The sequence below is a fragment of the Solanum tuberosum genome, unplaced genomic scaffold (genome assembly GCF_000226075.1).
Source record: "Solanum tuberosum cultivar DM 1-3 516 R44 unplaced genomic scaffold, SolTub_3.0 scf00050, whole genome shotgun sequence".
In the NCBI taxonomy this organism is placed as follows: Eukaryota; Viridiplantae; Streptophyta; class Magnoliopsida; order Solanales; family Solanaceae; genus Solanum; species Solanum tuberosum.
In genome coordinates, this window is record NW_006238975.1 from 1846430 (window position 1) to 1871442 (window position 25013).

Genomic DNA, 25013 nt, shown 5'->3' on the forward strand with positions numbered 1-25013 from the left:
GCTAGGAATAGACCTAATAAACAAACCTAGAAATATAGGAAAAATTATATATATTATTTCAATAATAAAAATGTCTTTAAGAGAAATCTAACCACTAAAAAAATAAATAACGATGTACCCGAGCCAAAACCATGCCTACACATGTAGAAATTAGTAACCACAGATGAGTAGACTTAATAAAAAAAATTGAAAATATTAGGAAACGTTATATATATTATTTCAAAAATAAAAGTGTCTTTAAGAAAAATCTAACCAAAAAATGATAAAATAGTTGAGCCAAAAACATGCTACACATGTGGAAATTAATATCCTCTGTCATCCAAAGAAGGTGTAGTTGTATAGGTAAATTCGACGATTACAGTTTGATTTACTCTAGCAAAGAGCCGTGATAGAAATATCATATAGATTGAAGGAACATAGGCCCAAAGTATACCATCGAGTCTAAACCTATGACTTCTTGTATTAATTTGGACACTATGTTAACCATTAGAAGGGGCAAATGCGACAATCTCTTATATTGCCTCTTCTCTTCTCTCTATCGAGGTTGCTAAGTCTTGTAGCTCTGCTTCCACTCCACTTCTTCTTATCCTCCCGAGAGATACTTTTGCATTGTTCATTCTCCTTTTCTCCTTTTCTCCTTTTCTCAATGAGAAACCTTGGCGTCTCATTAAGAAAGAGACATGAATTACTGGAACGGAAAAATGGCTACTACACTGAAACACCTATTTGAGATTATGGAAAGTAGACAATTGATTTCTTTGGTAAGAATGTATCCACATTGCACCATAATTTCTAAATGTAAGTGAAATCCAGTCTTTCATTTCTCCTATATTAAGTTCACGGCATATGACGAAAATCACCTGTAAAACATTAAATTTCCTAAGCATGATATGCAATGTAAATGGATTAAGAACTTATAAAACATAAAAATAGACAATCAAAAAGTAAAAATTTCAACTGTTTATATGAATGATATGCTACATCCGATGATTGAGAGGTCTACTAGTGCCCAAGTTCATTTGGGAATCAAGCCACAAAAGGCGTTTCAAACAAGGAGAAGGACAAACCAGATAATAAGTACTGGATTCTTTCCCCAACATTTGATAAGTGCATGAGCAAATCCTTACTAATGGAATGAACAAGACTTTCACAATAAATTTGAAGAGCATGAACCGGATATAGAGATAAACTCAAAATTATTTGTCGTGGCCAATGAATGATAATTACACAATAGATGTAAAGAGCATAAGACAAATAATGAGATAAGCACAAAAGTTATTTGTCGTGATCTTCTTTACTCTTAGTGGATTTGTTCTGAGAATGTGACCAAGAAGTCATTCGTGATAGTAGTACCACCTTAATTATAGTTAAAACCATAAATATTTACTGTGAAAAATCGAGAAAAGTATGAGACATACAAGGCATAAAAATTTACATGAATTATAATTCCATGACAACTATTCAATACATTAAGAATAATTAACCTGAAGTTTTATCAAATAATTTAAGAAAATGGAATAAAATAAAAGGGAAATAAAGGAAAAAATAAGAATATTGAATGAAAAAATGAAATTAAAAGGATTAATTGAAATTGATGCACTTTTAAGGGGTCAAATCAGACTAGGCTAGGTTATAAAATGAAAACATTTAAAATATCACGCACGAGATGCACGTACAGTGCACGAAATGCTTGTATCACACATAAGATGCACGTATAGAACACGAGATGCACGTGTTGCACTTATTCTACCTTGACTCCAAAAATTGATCGCAAGGGCGTGGTTTGTCATTTAGGTAAAAGAGCATAGGAAAAAATATACACCATGTGAGTTGTTAATATGTCAAAGCTAAGATTTGTTATGTCATATATATATAAAAGGAAATCTACAAAAAATCAAAGTGCAAGATCCTATAAATATGATTTACATATTTTTTTTTACTTTCATATATGTGCTCCCCAACTACATTGTCTCATCACTGCCCTCTTTTGGAAGAAATATCTTCAAGAACCTGTGACCTCTTCACATAGCTTCATTTCATCCATCATTTTTTTTCTCGCCTCCTCATGTAGCAATTTATATATCAACCACCCAACACAAAGAAGGCAAAGATCCAAATCTTCATTGTGCAAAGAATCCACATAATTGTTGAGTTCATGATCAATGACATAAATGAGCATGCATTCATCTTCAAAGATGTGCCTACTAGTTTTGTTTCTTCAGGATATGATGCTCTCGACCAATCACATGGTTCATTTAGACGTGAATAACTCCTACTAAGGTATGAGAAAAGTTGTGGAGATATAGGAACTTTGTGCACTCAAATGATAAATGGGATCTCCATTAGCTGTAGCTAGGAATAGACCTATGTGTATTGATTATCGACAATTGAACAAGGTCATTTTTTATCAACTCTAGGGTGCTAGTTTCTCCTGAAAGATTAATCTTCAATCAGGGTATCATCAATTGAAAGTACGAGAAAGTGAAATTCCAAAGATGACTTTTCAAACTCAGTATGGTCACTATGAGTTCTTAGTGATGTCACTTTGTTTGACAAATGCCCACATAGCTTTCATGGACCTAATGAACAAAGTGTTCAAGCAATGGTTTGATATGTTTGTGATCCTGTTTATTGATGATATATTGATTTACTCACAAAGATGAGTGTGTCGATCATCTAAGGATTATATTGAAATACCTCAAGGATGATTATCAGTTGTTTACTAAGTTTATCAAGTGACTGTTTTAGTTGAGGTCTGTTGCATTCCTTGGCCAAATTATTCCTATAAAGGTATTCAGGTTGATCCTAAGATGGGTAAGGCAATTAAAAATAGGCCTAGACCTCTTTCCCCTTCAGATATTCAAAGTTTATTGGGTTTGTCTAGTTATTATAGAAGGTTTGTGGAAGAGTTTTCCTCTATTGCTTTGCCTTTGACTCAGAAAAAGGTGAAATTTCAATGGTTGGAAGCTTGTGAGAAAAATTTTCAAGAGTTAAAGAATCGATTCGCTTTGTCACGACCCAAAGTATACCCTAGGCGTAACATGACGTATAAAACCCCAAGAGGCCCTACACAAGCCACTTAGCATACATCATACAAGATAATAGAATTTTAAAGAATTCAACATGACAGTCTTATATCATAAAAAGTTTGACAAAAGCGAAAGTCTAACATAAATCTCAAAGCCATCTAGTACATCATAAGGAAAGTAATTGGGACGTAACACATACATAACACACAAGTGTGAAACGAAAATGACATAAAGTAATAAAGGAGTCTCGGTCATCGGAACATGATGACTCACCAATATTCAACTGAAGCACCCAAGGGATGTCTAGCCACGAGTGTGCGAAATAAAAGTGTCAGAACCTACATTGGTGAAACAATGTAGGCACAAATATGCATTAGTACATGGAATGTACTAAGTATAATAACAATGCATAAGAGTTATGAAATCATGATAAAATGGACTTTACATGGCATGCAATGACCAAGTTAAATCATAAAATAACATGTTAGAAAACATAAGTCATAATCATGGTCAATGCACGCTAGACATATTTAAAACACATTTGAGAGGTACTTTTAGAAAGTAACCTTAATTCGTTATTGTGGGAAGTTTTCCATTACCCGACATAGACCATGTGAGCTATAACATGGAACTGGTGTCTATCCCACACCGAAAAGAGATGTCTTTACTTGCCAAGGTAAGAACCATAAAATTAAGCTAAATTGTATCCATTAGCTAATGTCTATCTAAGACAATCATCCTATGGTGACACATAGTTTATGGGACATGGGTAATCGCCGCTAGTTCACTCGGTGCTAAGCATAAATCCCACGGAATAGTCATTAATCATATTCATCTTATCATTTATGAAAAGACACAATTAAGTAGCCAATCCAAGCTAGAGTTCATTTAGAATAGCTCCTAAATCTTGATTCAAATTTAGTTGAGAAAAGCCTTTCAACCCTATGAATCCTTTATGTGAGAATAACCTTTCCCAAAAACAACATCGATGCTTTACTCTCAAAGCAACATTAAATCATTCATATAAATTCCATAGAAAGAACATACATATCTTCATAAATTCATCTTCCATATTTCATAAACTTGATCATGTGCTCATAGTCTAAAATTTGTGGGGGCATGCATGGGTTTATATGAATTTAACTTCAAAACATGTAATTACTTCAATTCATGCATAAATAGATAGAAAACAATCAATTTGATCAAAATTGAAAAGAACCCATGAAGATTGAATAAAATCCTAACTTTGATTGGATAATCTAGCTTTGTAAAATTTGAGAATTTAGGAACCCTATGGAGGAAAGGACTCCATACCTTGATGTTAAAAGCCCAAGAAAGATGGTGAATTAGAGACTTGAATGGAACCCTAGCTCTTCTGCTTCTTCCTTAGCCTTGAGAGAATTTGAGAGGATGACTTTAGGGAGTTTTAGGAAATTTAGGAGAATGAGTTGAAAGTGGGTGATTTGGGGCTTACAACCTTTATATAGGGGTTAAGGTAGAGGGTAAAACAATGTAGCATCGAGTTAAAATAATTAGGAAAAGACCCAAAAGCCCCTTTAAAATACATACCGACTCATTGATCGTATTGGTCACCCGTAGAAAGCTTACTAGGACCCTTAATTTATCCAACTTTTGATGGAACCCATGTACTACTCGTATGTCTCCCTACGTTCCGTACATGCCAATCATAGAAACCAACTTTGACCCATAAAATTTCACTAAGTCTGGGGCTCACCTATGAGACTTATCTACGACTCGTACAAGGAATGGCGGACCATCCTGGTGAATTGTAAAAAGGGTACTGAGACTTGATTTTTGAAAAATTATTTTTCGACTACCTACGATTGCCTTCTATGGTCCGTAAATGGGACCCATAGACACAAGCCTTAGCCTAAAAACTGTATTTTCCTTCTTTTCTGAATCTGAGGTGTTACAATATCTCCCCCTTAGGAACATTCATCCTCGAAGGGAGCTCAAGACATCATATAGAGGGTAGGAACAAGATCTAACAACCAATATGAATGAAATCACATAAATACACATATTCGAGGAGGAAAAATCGATTCCAAGCTAAAGCATATCCAAAACATCATTTCATACGGCATATATGCAACTCATACTCAAATGCACATAAAACATAGAGAAATCAATCAAGTTAACTCATTTTCTCAAAAGCAAGTTTTCATGAGCATGCATGCATGAGGAAACATGGGGATGACTAAGACACGTGATATCAAAAGAGTGAACCATGAGGAACTAAATACCTCAAGCTAGAGTAGGGACGGATGGAAAGAAATAAGGGTATCAGAACATCTTATCGATCTCGGCCTCCCAAGTTCCACCTTCAACTAACTAATTCCTCCAAAGAACCTTCACGGAAGTAACTTTTTTGTTTCTCAACTTCCAGACGTATCGGTCTAAAATCTCAACTGTAACCTCTTCATAAGAAAGACTCTATTTTGTACCAAGGTTCTCCAATGGTACTATATAGATATCGGATCACCAACACATTTCTTCAACATGGAGACATGGAAAATCGAATGCACCGATGCTAAGTCATTAGGAAAATTAAGTTCATAAGCAATCTTACCAATATGCCTCTAAATTTTATATGGGCCACATAACAGGGACTAAGCTTCTCTTTTTTTCCAAACCTCATCACACCCTTCATGGGTGAAATTTTCAAGTAGACCCAATCATCAACATCACATTCTAGATCTCTCCTTCTAACATCGGCGTAGGACTTTTGTCGAGTTGTTTTCAACCTTTCTCTAATAAGCCGAACTTTCTCCATAGCCTCATGTACCAACTCAAGACCTATCAAAACAACCTCACCAACTTCAAACCAACCTATATGAGACCTACACCTCCTACCATAAAGAGCCTCAAATGAAGTCATATCAATGCTTGAATGATAGCTATTATTATAATCAAACTCAATAAAAGGCAAATGATCATCCTAATTTCCCTTGAATTCAATCACAGAAGCTCTCAACATATCCTCCAAAGTTTGGATAGTACACTTCGCTTGCCCATCGATTTGTGGATGAAAGGTCGTACTAAACTTAATACGAGTACCAAGCCCGTTTTGAAAAGATTTCCAAAACTAACAATTCATGGACCGTACAAGGTTCCACGGTCCGTGGAAGCCACTCATGGATGGAACCTCAGAAAGTTGGAATTTTGGCTTGACCAAGACGGATGGGTTTCACGAACCATGGACGATTCTACAAACCATGGAAGAGTCCGTAGATCCAAGTGTTAGACTTCAAAAAATTTGACTTCAAGTATGGATGTACGAGAGGTTGTACGACTCGTTCAAGGTTCCATGGACCGTACGTGGATTGAAGGTTTTGAAACTTGTATTTTTTATGGTTGGACATGACGAGACCGTTGATGGACCGTGGACAGTTCTACGGATCGTAGAAGGCGTCCGTAGAACCTGGTCAACAATTATTTCCCAAGAGTAGTTGGATTTTTTCCTACTCTTTTAATTCCTATAATACGTCATTTTGGGATAATTTAAAGGACTTTAACCGATCCGTAAGACCCCTAACCTCCCCCATTCACTCTCATTCTACCAAATCAAGTTTCTTCTCTCTCAAGTCTTCTCCCTCAAGCAAAGCTAGGGTTCCAAGTTTCAAGTCTCCATCAAAGGATTTCACCTAGGGTTTCTATCAAGGTATGTGAAAACTTCCTCAATGGGTTCTTCTTCACACATTGAGTCCCAAAGAAACCTAAATTTCTCAATTTATGATCTACCCAAAAGCTAGGGTCATGATTTCTTATGGGTTCTAGTAGAATTTCAGTTCATTCTTTATGATTGATCTCACTATGCATGATTTGATCAAAATAATGTTTTCAATGGTATTTTTGTGAGCCCATGCTATGCAAGTATTTTTATGATCATGACTAAGCTATTTCAATATGCATGCATTATGATATGAATTTTTTTTGATGAATTATGGATGCTTTCGGGTAAAGTATCATTCAATTTATATGATTATCATGATTTAGATGTTTTCAGATAAAGCATATCTCAGATTATATTATGTTATCCTATTTTAAGGAGCTACTCTTATGATTATGTATTTTCCCATGAATGATTATGTATTATCAAATTATTACTGTTTCCATGACTATGCATATTTTTTGTTGGAAGTTTACTTAACACCGAGTGAACTTAAGGATAAAGGCCCACCAATTAGTCGAGGCATGAGACCTTTAGTAGCAATCTCTTTGTCCAGAACTATGTGCCTCGTAGGACTTAGTCTTTACAGACTTTAACTTGTGGATCCACCTTGACTCAGACTCATAATCCTTACCTTGGCTAGTAGGACACTCTCTTTTTGGTGTGGGAGAAGAATACTAAACTCCATGTTGTAGTTCACATAGTTTATGTCGGTTAACAGTATCTCCCACATATGACTATGATTTTCAGACTAATGCATGACCTGCTACTATGTTTTCAAAATTAGATCATCAATTTTCATGTTATGTTTACTTGGTCATTCTATTAGCATGTTTTCAGACTTAACATGTTATTATGTCATGTTCATGCACTTTCCTATACACAGTACATTTCGAGTACTGACCGTATACTTTTCGGCCTATATTGTTTCATAATATAAATTCTAATGCATCCCATCAGGCTCATGGTTAGTACAGACTCTTATTAGCCATACACTACTTAGGTGAATCCTCATGGTTCGGGGACATGCCACTTATGGTTTCCTATGTTCATTTTAGACTTCCTTATCAATTTTTAGATTGTTCTAGTGAGCTAGGAACTTGTCCAATCAATTTACTTATGTTTAGATGTTATTTTAGACATTAGTATTTCCGCACATGAGTCGTCGTATTCAGACTTCTCTATTATGTTATGTCAGTCATTTGAGACTTTATTCCCCTTTCCATGTCATTTAAGTTATGTATGTTTTCATGCTACACAATGTGGTTAGCTTGGGGTCGCTTATGGCTCTAGGTTCCATGTTACGTCTAGGGGGCCGGGGGTCATCTTGGGTAATAACAATAACGAAGTCCATGGTGATGCACTCCCACTTCTACTTCGAAATGCGTAATCTCTGAAACTCACATCCAAACCTAAAATAGTTGACTTTCACCTGCTGGCAACACAAGCAACAAGACACATTCTCCGCGATATCTCTCACCAATCCACTCCACCAGCAATGTTGCCTCAAATTATGATACATCTTTGTGCCCAAACAAGTTCAAAGGAAAATGTTTTTTATGAGAATATTTTTTTAGAAAAATAAGTGAATCTCTTACCTATTTTCTGTGTTTGATATATTTATTTTAAAAATATTTATATATAATCTAATTAAAATATTAGAGGAGGTGATGTTGAGGTAGGGACATGAGGTGACGGAAATGGGGCTACAACATTGGGGTGTTGTTGGAGGAAAGAGTATACAATCAATGTAAGAAAATCATAGAACTTATTTTTTCTACTTTCATCGGGAAAAAAATGATTTTTTTAGTGGTGAAAATAAAGAAAAAAGATATGAGTTCCATTTCCTTTAAAATAAAAATAAAAATAAAAATTGACACTGATAGCCGGTAGAGAGTGTTTTAACTAATTTGTGGGGTGACACTCCATGAAGCTCTAGGGCAACAGCGTTTAGAGGAAGAAGAGCAAAGAGAAGGAGAATAGGGCAAACAAGGGAAGAATGCCTTTCATATCGAAAATAGAGAGGCAATCAGATTACGGTTCCTTCAACTCAAGTCACCCTATTGTCATTGACAATGGCGCTTCCTATTTCCGTATTGGGTATTCACTCCTAAATCCCCCAATTTCTCTCTCTGTTTCTATCTGTATTTGGTGTGCTTTAGCTCCGCTTCTTGTTAATTGACAGGTGGGCAGGTGAGAATGAACCTCGCGTTATCTTCCGGAATATTGTTCAGAGGCCTCGTCACAAAACCACTGGTATGTTTATGTATTAATTGGAGCCACATTTTTCATGATTTTACTAAACTAACAAGATTTTAGATTAAGGGTCTGTTCATTATAAAGGAAAATGCAAAAAATAAGTGTGTTTTCTACTTATTTTCTTGTCATCCCTATTTTTTTTTTTGAGAATTGGTAAAACTTGTCATCCCTATTTATTCGAGGAGTTGGGTTGGGTAGGGGTCTGACCTAGTGGAGTGGGGTTGAAAATGAGGTGTGTTGGAGGATTGGGAGGACACAATCGCTGCGGAATGCTATTTGTAGAACTTATTTTTTCTACTTTCACTAGGGAAGTCATTGTCTTCAGTTTTAAGGAACTTGTTTTCTTAGAGAAATTATTTTCTAAATTTTTTTAACTACGGATAATTGGAACTACCCAACACACCCTAAGTTAGCTAATTGAGAAGGGGGGATGTTATTCACAGTGGGTTTACCGGTTGTGGCAATAAAACGAGTGATGTTAGTATTTTCAATTGTTTGGCTTGCCTCTAGATTTCTATCTTGTTAAATGTTAATCCTGCTGCTTTTACTTTCTTTTGATAAGTGAAAGGAACATTCAGGAGGTTTAACTTAACACCTCTTATGGAATCTTCACGTTTTTTTTCCATGTAAAATAAATAAATCATTTTCTTGTTTCCGAGTGTACTTGACAATATGTATTCATGTATCAACAATTCAAACAATCTTCTTGATCAAGACAAATGTGGGTCAACCCTGAAAGATTCCACAGAAGGCCATGGAAATTGAAGTAATTATTAACGTACATGGAACCAATAACAATTACAACATAATGGTAAGCTAGTTACCATTCACTTCTCAAATTTCACATAAAAAAATAACATTACATTCACTTAGTAAGTTAGTATCGATCAAAACAACATATAACATATGAAATGTGATAAACCACCAGTGAATGAAAATATGAGCACTTGGGCTTCTTTAGGATAAAAATGAATTGGTCGGGTCAGCTATTGGGTCTATTTTGGCTGGGTTGGATTCAAAACTGGTTCAGATTGCTAATTAGTGTTTTAACTATTTTTTTCTCAAAACTAAATTTGCCAAGTGCTCCAGCTCACATGTGCATCCTTGATACCACCTGGCATAACCCAGATGAGTCCAAAAGAAGATAAACATGTTCCAACTATCTGCTGTTATTGTACAATGTCTTTATAAAAAAAGAGGTGTTTAAATCTCTATATCCTTCTGACACATGTAGCATCTATTAACTATGCAAATGGATCTTCTAATCAGGTTGTCTTGAGTTAGAGTTGCTTCATTGAGTGCAGTTCAATTCAAACAGGATGTCTAAAGTACTCTCCATTCTGCATAACTGGAACATTAGGTTGAGTCATTAGGGTGGTTATATTATCCTCTGTGATGGATTTCTCTTCCGCACATGAAGGATAGAATTGATACTAAAGGCTGGTTTGGCTAATCATCAAACTTTTACTGATCGTGTAACTAATTGATCCTTTGGTAGTTGATTTAAAAATGATAACTCATTTGGAAGCAATGTCAGGACCAGTTTGGATGGTGAGTTTACTGTAAGTTTCTAATTTGACTAGTGCTTAATTATCCAATTATGATTAATAATATTCCATAATGAAGTACACAAGGGTATGACATTAAGGTCAATGAAGTTTAAATGCACCAAAGGAGACCAAGGTTCAAATCCTTGTAGAAAAAAAACAGTTAGGTGATTTCTTCCCATTTGTATAAGTCTTGGTGGATAGAGTTACTCCATACCTGTGCCAATGGGAGGTAACAACTAACAAGCACTTGGTAGATTTATTGAGGTGCGAGCGACCTGATCTGAACTCAATCTTATTAAAAAAAAAAGTTCTAAGATGATCAGATTATAGTGAAGTGTTTGGTGAAGAAATGATCTAAATTATTTCGTGCTAAACAACCCCTATGTAGATATTATTAAATAGTCGAGGTGCGTGCAAACTGGCCTGGACAGAACTGTTTTCAGGGGAAAAAAAGTTCCCAATGAACAGTCTGTAGTGATGTTTGGTGAAGAAATGATCAAAATGACTTCTTACTAAACATCACCTACCATGAACATGTTTTTAAATATTGAATGCATATAATACATCATCATTTCATTGGTGAATATTAGCTTCAGAGTTTTATTATGCTTACCTTATCATATTGCAGGTGAAACAGTAACAGTTGTTGGTGATCACAATCCTGCGCTACTGAAGTACTTTGATTGCACGCGTTCAGGACCTCGTTCAGCATTTGAGAGCAATGTTGTTTATCAGTTTGAGATAATGGAATATGTAAGGGTTTTCTATTTTGTGGGGATAGTATTTGGGTAAATGGTTTTTCTATGTTTGTAAGCTTGACCATGAAATTTGTGATGTCAATAAATTTTATACCCGAACCCCCTCCCCTGAAATAAAGATAGAAAGATCAAACCATCTACCAGAGCATGAAACTATCAGGATAGCTGACAATTTATCTAGACATTAGGTCTAACTACTGTGTTCTATGACCCGTTCCTATTTATCAAGAGAGAACACCCTCTTTGGATTTTAACTGTAACCTCTTTGGGATGTTAGGCCAAGGTGGCAAGGCAAATTCATGATCTAATTTTAGAGTGTCAAGACAGTGCAATCTGACTAGAATATTAATGCGCGCCCTATTGTAGCGCAACACTTTTCAATAATGATTCATTCCCTACTTTTTGCTGGCACTGATGCCATACGTGGTGTTCTTGGTGTAGATAGTTGGATGCATAAATTTGGTTTATGTGATGCTATGTTGCTAACCTGAGTCTGACATATGAAACAAATGATGGTTACGGATTACTTTGTCTTGTGTGCATTAATCATGTTGCCGTTATGTTTTTTGAAAAGGTACTCATGTCACCATTATGTTTTCCGTATGTAGATCCTGGACTTTGGGTTTGATCGATTAGGTGCTGATCAGTCACAGGTATGCTAGCTTCCATCCAACTTTTTTGTAGGATGAGATAGATCTGATGTAACTATATTCAACTTGGTTTATTTAGAATCTTTTGGTTCTTACTTTTTCGAGAGAAACTTTGAAATCATTGTTGTGGCCTTTGCTTTGACTATGGCTTCTCTCTGATATAAACTGTCTTTGTTGGTCTTTGAGGTTTGATGATCATTGTCAATTGTCAAATTATTTTGTCTTCTTTTTTATCTTTTATCTTTACCTCGTAATTTTTATCCAACTGTAGTTTCTAGGAAGCATAAACAGGATGCAAATTGATATGCTTACACAGAAAAGAAATTGAAGAAACATGGACTAAGCAAGCATCATATAAGGTCCTTATAGTTTTACATATATGTCAGAATAAAAAAGAGACCTCATAAACTCGTTAAAATTGGCAGAAAAATATTTATGGTAAAAGTTGTCTGACCTTAACGACATCAATATTTATACTTTACACAAGTAAGTTGTATGGTATGTACTATTTTTGGAAAGGGGAATCTCCGACATTATCCTCTTTTCTCATCTCTCTTTTTTCCCCTTTTGTAAGATATTCCGTGTCAATTGATGTGCCTCTATATATAGGTTTTTCGAAGTCATGGCCTTAAACAATTGGGTGATGATATATTGTCGCGATTGCATTGCAAATGCATAAATGAAGAGATGCACTTCAGTTTGCATACCTTTGTTTCTCATAAGGCGAACACATTATACCATATATGCACAGAGATACCACTACTCAAGTTATTTTCCCTACGATCCATCTTTTCACTTCCAAACTGATTATTATGGCATCGATTATGGTGCAAAGCATGTATATTTGGGGTTCAGTGGGTGATGTGACGGACAGTCAGAGATTTGCTACTGTCACTTATGTAGACAATATATAGAGAGGGGAATAAAATTGTGCAAGAGTGTTGAATTTTTTTTTGTAGACATGAATGAAACATTTTTCTTTTTACATTGTGAAGTTATGGAGCACATATGATAATCCAGTCAGCTGCCTAGATGCTCTTTCTGCAGAACCCTATCCTTGTGTAGAATTCTCCAAGTATACATCCTCAGTTTCCCTATTATATCATAAGAACCATTATCTTTATTGAGAACAAAATAATTTGGACTGGCAAAGCTAAGATATTTAAAATATGGTGAAAGGCAAACCCTGATTTTGTGCATTTAATTTTTGTTGTATATATCCTGTTGATAAACTTCAGCTTGCAGTCCCTTAAACCAATACTTATTCAAATCGGTGGCAGGGCAGATTGACCATCCTATCTTAATTACTGAATGTGCTTGCAATCCAGTTCAATCTCGTGGCAAAATGGCTGAGCTTCTCTTTGAGTCATATGGAGTTCCTTCAGTAGGTATGAACACCCATATCAGTTGCCCAGGGCTGTTGTGTATTGCTTTGGATTTTTGTTCATAAAGTCGTATGGTGTTCCTGTAATCATGTCATCTTTTTTATCATCCTAAACCTAAGGTTGCTTTGTTTTATTTTTTTTTGAAATAGGTAACTTTGTATTCACACAAAAGACCTCATCAAGAAATTGATGAGGAGGGATTTACAAACCCCCAGGGGGTGCCATCATTTTCAAATCCAAAACCAAATTTTCAAAAATTTACAATTGTCCTATAAACTCCACTAAACTATCTACTTCCCCCACTAAATCTTGCTTACACCAAAAAAACAAAAGACTAAGGCATCTCATCTTGATCATGATAAGACTAAGGTTGCTTTGTTTTATCATGACCTTGTTGAAAGTTCTTTCATTGATGACAATAGTTACTTGGTTCACTTCTCACCAAACAACAGTTTGTTGATTTGATAATTGAGAACATGACTTTCTGTGGCATTTATGTGAACTTGTTGCTCATGGTAGGCATTTTTTTCTTTCTTGCAGCATTCGGTGTAGATGCTGCATTCAGCTACAAATACAACCAACAGCTTGGAATTTGCAATGATACAGGCCTTGCAATCACCTCAGGATTTACCACATCTCATGTCATCCCGGTATGCTTTAGAGTCCTATCATGCAGCTGTAGTGAATTGACATGGTAGTAGCATTGTGCTTTATCTATTTGAAAGGGGAAAATAAATCATGGGTGGTGTTGATGTGTGTGACCATCTCATGTAAAATTTTAAACCGGTAGAGAGCACCTTTGTATCTTCCCCATGCCCCTCACCTGTAGGCTTGATTCCATTTTAATGAGTCAAAAACATGATTTTTTATTTTGATAATGAATGGTGGTGAGACTAGAGCCTAGAACCTATGTTTGCTTTTATATCATGTTATTAAATAGACCTTGAGTATAACACAATCCTAGTCCCACACCATGCCAGTATTGTCAAAAGCGAAAAGCGCAAAAAAGCGCTAAAGCCCTGATGGAGCTTAAAGCGCAAAGCGCACTAAAAGCGTGGGCTTCACTAAAAAAAAGCGCACTATGAAGAATTTTTAAAATATATATATATATATAGAGAGAGAGAGAGAGAGAGAGAGTAAATATGTAGTGCTTATAATGAAGATTGGTTCATCAAAACATACGTTGCTTATATATTCTACTTCTAATCACTAAAATAATATTCTTCCATATCATCTTCCTCAATAGGGATTCTCATTGGTATCAGTATCACTAGATTTGTAGCCTTCAATCTCTTCTTCCCCTACTCATCTGAATCAACTCATCTTCTATGTCAACACGTGGAGCTCGGGAGCTTGAGGCATTAGTTGTAATAACTTCCGACTCTCTTTTGTCGCCTTGTGTATGTCAACACATCCTCAATGCCCGACGCTCATCACCCCAAGTTAAGTTGTCATCACCAAACTTTACCCATCTTCCCAACCAACCATTCATTACTATGATCAATGTTATCCAACGAGATTGGATCAATGACACTCCGCAAGTCATAACGAGCTTTTAAAGCACGATTATACTTAACAAACACTAGATCATTCAATCTTTGATGCTCCAATCTGTTTCTTTTTTTGGTATGGATCTGTTGCATTGGTTAGTGTTAGTAAATTAGTCTAATTGATTAACTATGCAAAGAAAAATTAATAAATATGATGTATACCACTACGAGTACTTAGTACTTACATGCTCAAACACACTCTAGTTACGCTCACATCCAGCAGAACTAGCCGTTAAACCCAAAATTCTAATGGCTAATTTTTGGAGATTGGGAGCTGAATTACCATATAAATTCCATTCAACTGTAAAAAGTGTTATGTAGACATCATTATGTATAAGTTATTACCCAAGTACTAAGTAAGAAGTATTAAGTAAACTTTTAAACATAAACTAAATAATTAAGAATTTAAATGTTATTGTATTCACTTACCAGGAGATCTTTTCGTTCTAGCTCTTTTTGCAATAGGAAGGCCAAATTGTTGTTCAGCTCTTGTGTACAATGATATCTCTGATATGATCTTGTCTTGTACTTCAGTACTTGGAACCAATTTTTCAATACAAGGATACAGCCCATCTGTTACTTCTTGACAATTCTCAATAGCTGGATTTTGAAAGAACTCTGGATTTAAATAATGTCCAGCAGCATGTAATGGATAATGCAATTGGCATTGCCATCTTTCATCAATAATCTTAAAGATATCTTTATATTTTGCAGTATTCCCTTCAAATGCCTTTGCAATAGCCTCCTTAGCTCTATCCATGGCTTCATAAATGTACCCCATGGCAGGTTTTTTCTCATTATCAGCTAATTGCAACACTTTAACAAGAGGCCCCATTATCTTCAAAATATTAGAAACCTGACTCTAGAATGTTGCCGTCAAGACAGTATGTGTTGCACTTTCCCCCCTTGGTAACTTAGCCCACCTACTAATCACCCATTTGTCAGATGTAAACATTGCTCGCAGATTTGTTTTTTGACAATGCAACCGTTGCAAAGTCAGAAAACTCGTTGCAAATAGAGTAATCCCACATTTCACCAACTCTTTATTCTTAGTGAAATCTCTCATCATATTTAAGACTCCTGAGTGTCTATAAATGAAACCGACAAGGGCAATTGCTTTTTGGAGGGTCTTCTTGATGATAGGAATCTTCCCTATGTCTTCTAACATAAGATCTATACAATGAGCTGCACATGGCGTCCAAAATATGTGTGCTTTTTTTCTCTGTAACAGTTGACCTATAGAAAAAAGGGTAAATAGATATGTTAAAATTTAGAAATCAAAACTTTGATCGATATTAGAAAGTAAAACATAAAACTTAAATTTTTAAAGCAATAGATTCTTACCAGCCAACACAAAGTTGCTACCATTATCACTTACAATTTGAACCACATTCTGTTCTCCAACGCGTTCCACGTATCTATCTTGCAATTCACATAACTTCTCTCCGGTCTTAACAAGTGAGGAAGCATCTATCGACTCAATAAACACTGTTCCATGTGGAGAATTCACCAAAAAGTTTATCAAAGTTCTCTGTTTTTTATCTGTCCAACCATCTGCCATAATGGAAGTTCCATACTTCACCCATTCTTCTCTATGTCTGTTTATAATCTCATTGGTCAACTCAACTTCCTTCCTAAGTAATGGAACTCTTAATTCATGGTAGCTTGGAGGCTTCAAGTTTGGACCATACCTTCCTACAGCCTCAATTGCTTCCTTAAAACTTTTTGAGCGAGCTACATTGAATGGGATCCCATTATCATAAAAGAAGCGAGCTACTTTTTGAATCGTCATTGATCTTGCTTCTTTATCACATGAGTCATTGATATTTGTTTGCCCAAGTGTTCCACGCTTTTGTAGAAATACATCCATAGGTCCCTTTCCTTTGGCCAGTTTCTTATTAGAGCCACTAGGAAAGCTTCCGCCGCCTCTTTTCTTATGATTGATCTCTTGGACTTCATCTTCTCCACCAACATTGTCTTGATATTCAAACTCATCAAATTCAGGAAACTCGTTAGTATAGATTTCCTTCTTCTTTTTTTTGTCTCCTCCATGTAATTTTTCAGTTCCTCTCTAACCTCCTCTGGGCATTTTTTACACTTTGCTGCATTTCTAAAGTTTCCGATCAAATGTTGTTTTGCCCGATTAATTCCACCCGTGGTTGTTTTTCCACAAAAGTTGCACGTGACTCTTGTAGTGTCATCAGGGTCCTTCAAGTAGTTATATTTCCAACCAGGATCCCTTCTATTGCCTTTACACAAGTCCTCTACCATTTCTACTTCTGGAAAAAAAGAAGAAGGTTATAATATAGCAGTTATAATTTCTAAATAATAAATAATAATACACAACAAGAACAAAAAAAGGGGACACTGGACAAGTTCTTTGTTATTTTTAAGCTGCAACAAAAAAAGTATAAAAGAACTTTGCATGCAATTATAACACAGCAAATAATGAAAGACAACTACATATATATGGGGTCCACCACTATGGCTATATGGCTTCTAAGAAAATTATCTTTGTTATTATCCTCTTACAAGTATTAAATTTTCATTGATCATTATTATAGTTAAGACACCATCAGTCATTAAACAAGGACAAGTGTCCCATATTCCCATTTATTTTTAAATTTTCTACAAAGATAAAAAGGAGTATGAAATATTGAATGTTTAGCATCAACAATTTATGAAATCAGTAAAAAGTAAGAAGAAATAAGAGAAAGAAGATACCTGTATTTGCTTGCTGCTTGTTCTGCCAGCGGAAGAAGAATCTGATTGTTCTTTTTTGTGCTTCAAGCCTTCAATTCCTCGTCTTCTTATAGTTCTTCATTATTTTTTTTGTCTTTTAGAGACTCTATGACTTACTTAAGTGTAGTCTAGGGAACTGGGACAGACACTTTATAATAATTTAAAAGGACCCCTTTTTTTTAAACTGATGTTCCTTTTTAAAAATAAATAAAAAAATTAGAAGGGCCTATTGACATGAGCCTCGCCTTAGGTCATGCGAAGCAAAGTGTATTTGCGCCTCGCTCTTGTGCTTAGGCACGCTTTTAATTTCACTGCACCATGCAAAGCGAATCCCGATATTTAAGTAGTGAAGGGTAGAGGGGGAGGCCCATTATCCACCGAATTTTGAAGGCTGTGATTGGTCCAAAGGGCGGGTCACAGGCGGATTTCTCGGTTATAAAAAAAAATAAAAAATAAACACAATCCTAGTCATCTTACTTAGGATCTTGAAACTAAATGACGATTCTCACTCACTTAAAAGTAGATATTAGATTATGAGGTTGTAACGGAGATGAGATAATTCAATTCTGCTACTGTTGTTCTGTATCTCCCAAACAAATTAGAACTAATGGGTGAGTTGGGCTGGATTTAGACGAGTCAAAATAGGCAGAGTTGATAAATGTGTCGGTTAATGAGGTCGCTGGGGCTATAAGATGGGTTGAGTCAAGATGGGCTAAACGATGGGTCATAGCCCGATCCACCCAACTATTAGCATGTTTTAATTTTTTGTTTCATTTTCAAATAAAACTACAAACTTTTTAACGTTTATTATGGCCATATCTAACATATGTCACAAAAAAGTCTTCTTAAAAATATTTTGTCAAGGTTTCTTGTGGATTAATTTAGGCTATATGTAGCCCAAATTAGATGGGTTGAATTGGGCAGGTTGATATGTTTGAGCTAATAAATGGGTGGAGCAGGTAATTAACCTGCCCAAGCTTGGGCCGGTTCATGTATTCATAGGCTAATTTTCCAACCCCTAGTTAGAACCTCCAAGTAAGGGTTCCAAAGTAATCACAAAACTCTTTGAGTTTCGGAATCGCGTATTTTTGGGGTGGCCCAGTGGTTTGGGCTTGGGACTTCCATGTTGGAGGTCTCATGTTCGAAACCCCTTGCCATCGAAAGCAAGGGGTTTGTCTTCTGGGTCGAGCTCGTCGCACCGGGCTTGCCTAGTGCGGGTTACCTCTCCTATGTGGTTTGTGAGCTATTGCATAGGAGCGAGGGTTTCATCCTGTGCGCATCCAAAGGGTAGCGGTTGCGGGTTTTCCTAGTCATAAAAAAGAAACATCAAAATCAAGCTACATATTGTTGGATTGAAGAGAGTTCTAACCAAAAATAAACAACTAACCACCAAATATGGCCGAAAAGGTTGGGCAGGAAGTAAATTCCAGATGTTGCTGGAAAAACTCGTCGGGTAGATGACTTGAGAACTGCTCGAGTATCAACAAATATTTTGCAAACTAAACGGGGGGATGCAATGTCTAAAGCGTCTCCACTAACGTAAATCCGCAGAAAAGATGTCAGAGAAGAGAGATCTGGCCGAAAACAAGTTTGTAACGCTGGAACCCTACCTCGGTGGTCGGAAATTGAAGGAATTTAGATGGGTGGTCTCAAAATAGACTAGCGAACCCTAAGGAGTAAGGACTAGAAGTGGTTTGAAAAGGATTTACTCACCGACGTGTGAGACTAACGTATCACAGGATTCGAAATTGCCAATTGTGCGTGACAACACATACGATGGTGTTTCCATATTTGGCGAAGCTTATTTTTGGAGTTAGGTCGCCGCAGGCTGAGGAACCTGGAGTGGTGTTGGTTTTTGCACAATACTGACGAAAACGTTTTTGATGCTAACAACCCTTAAGTTGCTCGGAAATTGCACGAGGATAAGATTTTCTTGGCAGATGTAGCTGGTACATGGTGATATTTTTTCACTCTATCTCTAAAACCATGTTGAAGTTTGTGACCATCTATATCATCTAAAAGCTTAAGTTTTGTTAGAGAGAACACACTTTTATTTACTTAATGATATCTTCAACAAACCTTTATCACATGTTAAAAGGTGCCAACCTAGTCCCTGTTTGACGATGCCAAATGTAAAGCAAGAAGGTGTCATCTTTGAAAGATGAAAAGGGCCAAAATCTCCCCTCAACTATCGAAAATGGGTCACAATTTTACCCACCATTTGCATGTGGTCCAATTATGCCCTTGCCGTTAATAAATTGGACCGTCTCTACCTTTAAAATCTAATAGACCTCCATGTCATTTTTTTACCCATTTTAATTTATATAGGTGGAAAATAAAAATCCATCAAACTTGTCCCACTAACCTAATTACCCATTTCAATGACTCGGACCCAGAAGAGCTTTTCTTCTTCAGTACACCCCCGGATCTCACAGTCACACTTTTCTCCATCTTAATACGTTAATACATGAACTAAATTTCAAAATCCCCACTTAAAAGTCACATTTACATATTACCAAATTTATTCACTGCTCCAAATTATCCCTTCATGAGAAAAATCGGCGATCATTACCTAGCCGGGAAGTTTCATGATTTGCCAATTTCATCAACAAATTAAAGTTCATTTTCACCGGTGAAAAAACCGAATCAACAGAGAGAAAAGAAAAGAAAAGAACATTGGTTTGGTTTCTAGGCATGGTTATATATAGGGGTGTTCACGGTTTGGTTTGGGTCGGTTATTGGTTAAAATCAAAACCAAACCAACTTAATCGGTTTAAATTATCAAAACCAAACCAAATCAAATATAATATACATTTATCGGTTTGGTTGTTTTCGGTTTTGGTTTGGTTTGGTTTCGGTTATTAACCATACATAAAATAAAAGGAACAATTCATTCAAAACGTAAAAAAAGTAGACAACAATCCATTCAAACAAAAATAATAGTTAGAATGACTGGCATTACAGAACTTTCGATCATTGAATTTACTGAATAAAACTTCAAAGTCCACTATTTTGACATAGAAGGAAGAGACAATGACATTTTCAGTCCCACAAAGAATTTCCATAGACACTCATATACATGAAACCAATAAGAAAAATGTTCTCACCTTGGACATTTTTTCTTTCATAAGTAAATTATAAATAAATTTTGATGAAACATATATAAAATCTTTAAAATTGTTTATGAATATAATATATTATGTATGTATAATAATAAAATTTATGTATATAACTTGTTGGTTCGGTTATTTCTTCGATTTTTTTCAAACAAAGCCATAACCAAACCAAATACTATCGGTTCTTAACAATCTAAAACCAAACCAAACCAAAACCCAAATTAAATCGATTCATTGAATCGGTTTGGTTTGGTTTTTCGGTTTGGATCGGTTTTTATCCAAACCATGAACACCCCTAGATATATATATGAGAGTACAAAACAAAGATAGAGAAGGGACAAAGATAAAAGTATATTGTATAGTAGTTGTAGTTATGTCAAAGAAATGGTTGTCTACCAAGCTGGTAGAATTTGGAATATATTTTTTTAATTTAATTCGAAGAACTTTAAGATATTTCCCAAAGAATTAAAATCTAATCAGCAATTCTTTTAACAAAGTTAAAAAGAGAAAGGAGTAGCGCATCTGAGTTTGGAATTTTTCACACTGCAGTTCAGATAGTGCAATAGGCCTTTGTGGACAATTATCAAATTAAAAGTTTTGATAGATAGTGAAAGAAAAAATAGTTGTCTGTTGTTATGACTGGAATGGGTAATTGGGTTGGTGGGATGGCTTAGATACGTTCATGGGTCTTTATCTTTATTTCCACTTGTATAAATTAAGATGATTTAAAAAATGAGACGGAGGTCTGTTAGTTTTTAAGAGTGAAAATGACCCACTTCATTAACAGCAGGGGCAAATTTGGGACAATTTGCAAAGAAGGGAAAGTTGCCCCATTTTTCATAGTTGAAGGGAAATTTTGGCCCTTTTAGCATTTTTCAATTGGTGCAGGTCCCAGTATGTGAAAGAGATCAATTTAAGACCCCATGCACTTTCAGGCTAAATTTCTGCTTGACATATCATGATGCAGTTTTTGCTAGTGGTAGGCTCTCATTTCTCAAATATATGACGGAATTTGTTGTATTTTCAGTTTATAAATGGAGAACCTGTCTATGAAGCGTGCTGTCGAACTAACGTTGGTGGATACCATGTCACTGATTATCTGAAGCAGCTTCTTTCACTCAAGTACCCTCATCACATGTAGGTGTTATAATTCTTTGAAAGTCATGATGTTGCTATAAACTTTTGGCTGCTTCTCAGGCTTCATTTCTTAAATGCTTAAACAGATCAAAGCTTACATGGGAAAGGGTTGAAGAATTGAAGATGGAACACTGTTACATAGCTGCAGACTATGCTTCAGAGGTTCAACTATTTCAGGTAATTAGCACTTTATCTCTTGCCCAGCCTCTCTAATCTGCTTAACGGAGGTAAAATATTTGATTTTATTGTGTCAGAGGGGGGATAAAGAAGCTGAAGATGAAACCAGATGTTGGCAACTTCCTTGGACTCCATCACCAGTCGAAGAGCCTCCATCAGAAGAAGAAATTGCTAGAAAGGCAGCTTTGAAGGAGAAACAAAGTCAAAGATTGCGTGAGATGGCTGAAGCGAAAAGATCCTCAAAAATAAATGAACTTGAAAATGAATTAAAAGGTTTGGAATTCCTCTTAGAGGAGCTCAAGGACATTGAGGAGGATGATGAAATTGTGTCGTTCCTTGCAAGTAGAGGTTATGCTTCTAAACGTGAAGTGGAATCCGCTTTTGCAAAAGTTACTCAATCACTTCGGAAGGCCAAGGGTGAGCAAGTTCCAAGTGAAGAGAAAGTGGATATTTCTGCAGCTGAGAAGTATTATCTCATTGATATACCTGATGATGAACTTTCGGCGGAGCAGGTATGCTCGTATATCGCCATAATGGTAGTCACTGTTGTTGGGCAGTTGTATATCAAAAATTCTTTGTGATGGTGAAGAACTCGATATCCAAGTCTTTTTCCCTTTACTTTCTGAATATTGTGGTGTTACATTAATACACTTCGTATGAGAAATAAACTCATGTCATCATAATGTTTTAATAGCTCAACTTTTGTGAGATATTATACTGTAATTCCCGTATGCTGTCTCTTGAACTTATCTGGTACTTTATGTAGTAGTTTAAAAAAAAAAAGAGAGCTGTTGCAACTAAATTTATTGTTGCAATTGTCTCTTCCATTTCTCTTGGCCAGCATTGTGCAAAATCATCTTCCACTTATTTTCATTTTTTTATATTAAAACTTTTCAACTGAAAATGGAAATACTGAAACTTGTTAATAGCTCAAGGAGAAGAGAAGACAAGTGTTCCTGAAATCCACAACTGAAGCACGGCAACGAGCTAAACAAAGGCGTCTGGAGGAGGAGTTAGAAAAGGAGAAGGAAAAGAAACTTGAGGAACAAAAGCGCATGTATGTTGTATTTCTTGTCAGATAATACTTGAGCTAGCTTATTCTAGCATTATTAAACTTGTTTACAATGATGTGCAGTAGTATCCGTTTCTTCTCAAAATGGATATATGTATTTATAAAGATGAGGCAAAAAATAACATACTTTAATTACAGTTTTGCTGCATACTGGTATATTTCATGTTTCAATACACCACCAACAACAATATACCTACTGAAATCTCACTAAGTGGGGTCTGGGGAGGGTAGAGTGTAAGCAGACCTTACCACTACCTCGTGGAGGTAGAGAGGCTGTTTCCGATATTTCATGTTTCAATATCTCTTTATTTTATAAATTCATCTTGTGTTGTGTAGGGAAAACCCAGAACGCTATTTGGAGCAGTTGCGAGCCAAATACAAAGAGCTCTCTGAAAAACTTGAGCAGCGAAAGCGATTGAAGACAAATGGTAACCATGCAAATGGCAATAATAATGTTTCTGGAGGTGTTGGTCGCGGGGAGAGGTTGAATGCTGCCCAAAGAGAGAGGATGCGCCTGTTAACAACGGCAGCATTTGATCGAGGGAAAGGTGAAGATACGTTTGGTCAAAGGGATGAAGATTGGCAACTCTACAAGCTAATGAGTAGAGATAATGACGATGATGATGATGATAAGCCAGATCATGATGAAACTGAGTTGGCTCGCATCTCCTCTAGGCTTCGGGTCAGTATGTTTTCTTGACACTTTGTTTGGCGTTAGTCTCTGTGTTGGATTGTTCTTTAAAGGTGTATCCTGATGTAACCTATCTGCACAGGAGATCGACCCTACATTTTTTCCAGGATCAGAATCTGGAGCGTCTGCCTCAGAGGCGCCACGTTTCCGTCCTCTAACAAAGGAGGATTTTCAAATCATACTTGGGGTTGAAAGATTTAGATGTCCTGAAGTTTTATTCAATCCCAACTTCATTGGGATAGACCAGTCGGGGTTGGACGAAATGGTTGGAGTGTCATTGAGAAGGTTGCCTAGTTGGGTACAAGGCTTGGAGGATAAAATGACAAGTTCAATACTTGTGACTGGCGGGAGTTGTCTCTACCCAGGTCTGGGTGAGCGCTTGGAAGCAAGAATTCGGATGATCAGGCCATGTGGAACTCCTATAAAGGTTGTCAGAGCAACAGATCCAATTATGGATGCATGGCGTGGTGCTTCGGTGTATGCTGCTGCTATGCAATTCCCACAGCAAACATTCAGTAGAACGGATTATTATGAAAAAGGTGAAGATTGGCTTCGTAGATACAAGTTCAAATACACAATCTAATCGTTCAAGTTGAAACTGATAGATTTACATAGGTTTAGTACACCCAGCGCGAGCTATGTTATTCGAAATTACGTGAACTTGCACTATGGAAGTGTTGTTCACTAGCTAATTGTTTGTTATACCTGCCATTTGACACCAAAAAAAAGAAGATATAGTTAATGATATTATATGATGGTTGTATTCAAAATTCTATTAGACTATGCCGTTAAACGTAGTTTCATTTCAACATCTAACTCACAATTCCAAAATGGATAATTCAAAAGAGGTGCTTTGCCTGTTCTGTCAGTAGAGTTTTTGCCAAGTCTCTTTTTGTTTGGCAAGTTTTCGCAAGAGTAACTCTTTTAAGAGGCTGAGGTAGCATTATTAGTTGCAACCAAACTCTTTATCTTTTCAATTTTGGAAAAGAAAAGTTTTTGTTGCAACTTGTTTGAGTTAATATCTCAGATGGAGTACTTAACTATTAATAGTACACTTAAAAAATCACTTAATTATTGATAGTTTACTTAGAAAGTCACTTTCAACTAATTAAAATTTTGTAATATACAAAAAAATAAAATTAACTGTTTTCAAAAAAATTAATAAAATACTTATTTTATTGAATTTTGTTGAAATATAATTTTGTT

General features: G+C 35.9%; 2 protein-coding genes across 3 annotated transcripts; one reads left to right on the top strand and one right to left on the bottom strand.

Moving 5' to 3' along the window:
* Positions 1 to 8612: 8612 nt before the first annotated feature.
* LOC102600555 (actin-related protein 5) lies at positions 8613 to 24616 on the top strand. Of its 2 annotated transcripts, XM_006343683.2 has the most exons (12): positions 8613 to 8820; positions 8906 to 8976; positions 11158 to 11282; positions 11896 to 11940; positions 13223 to 13325; positions 13863 to 13972; positions 21758 to 21867; positions 21954 to 22044; positions 22122 to 22556; positions 22974 to 23101; positions 23453 to 23798; positions 23890 to 24616. In XM_006343683.2, the coding sequence occupies exons 1-12, from the start codon at positions 8720 to 8722 to the stop codon at positions 24388 to 24390; spliced, it is 2166 nt and encodes a 721-aa protein (XP_006343745.1). In that variant the 5' UTR covers positions 8613 to 8719; the 3' UTR covers positions 24391 to 24616. The 2 variants fall into 2 exon arrangements, with proteins under 2 accessions (XP_006343745.1, XP_015162564.1); XM_015307078.1 differs by lacking the exons at positions 8613 to 8820; positions 8906 to 8976; positions 11158 to 11282 and having other exon boundaries at positions 13218 to 13325.
* On the bottom strand, positions 14794 to 16087 carry LOC107059961 (uncharacterized). Its single transcript, XM_015307079.1, has 3 exons — positions 15302 to 16087; positions 15058 to 15173; positions 14794 to 14956 (listed from the first exon to the last, which is right to left on the bottom strand). The coding sequence occupies exons 1-2, from the start codon at positions 15705 to 15707 to the stop codon at positions 15073 to 15075; spliced, it is 507 nt and encodes a 168-aa protein (XP_015162565.1). The 5' UTR covers positions 15708 to 16087; the 3' UTR covers positions 14794 to 14956; positions 15058 to 15072.
* Positions 24617 to 25013: the final 397 nt, after the last annotated feature.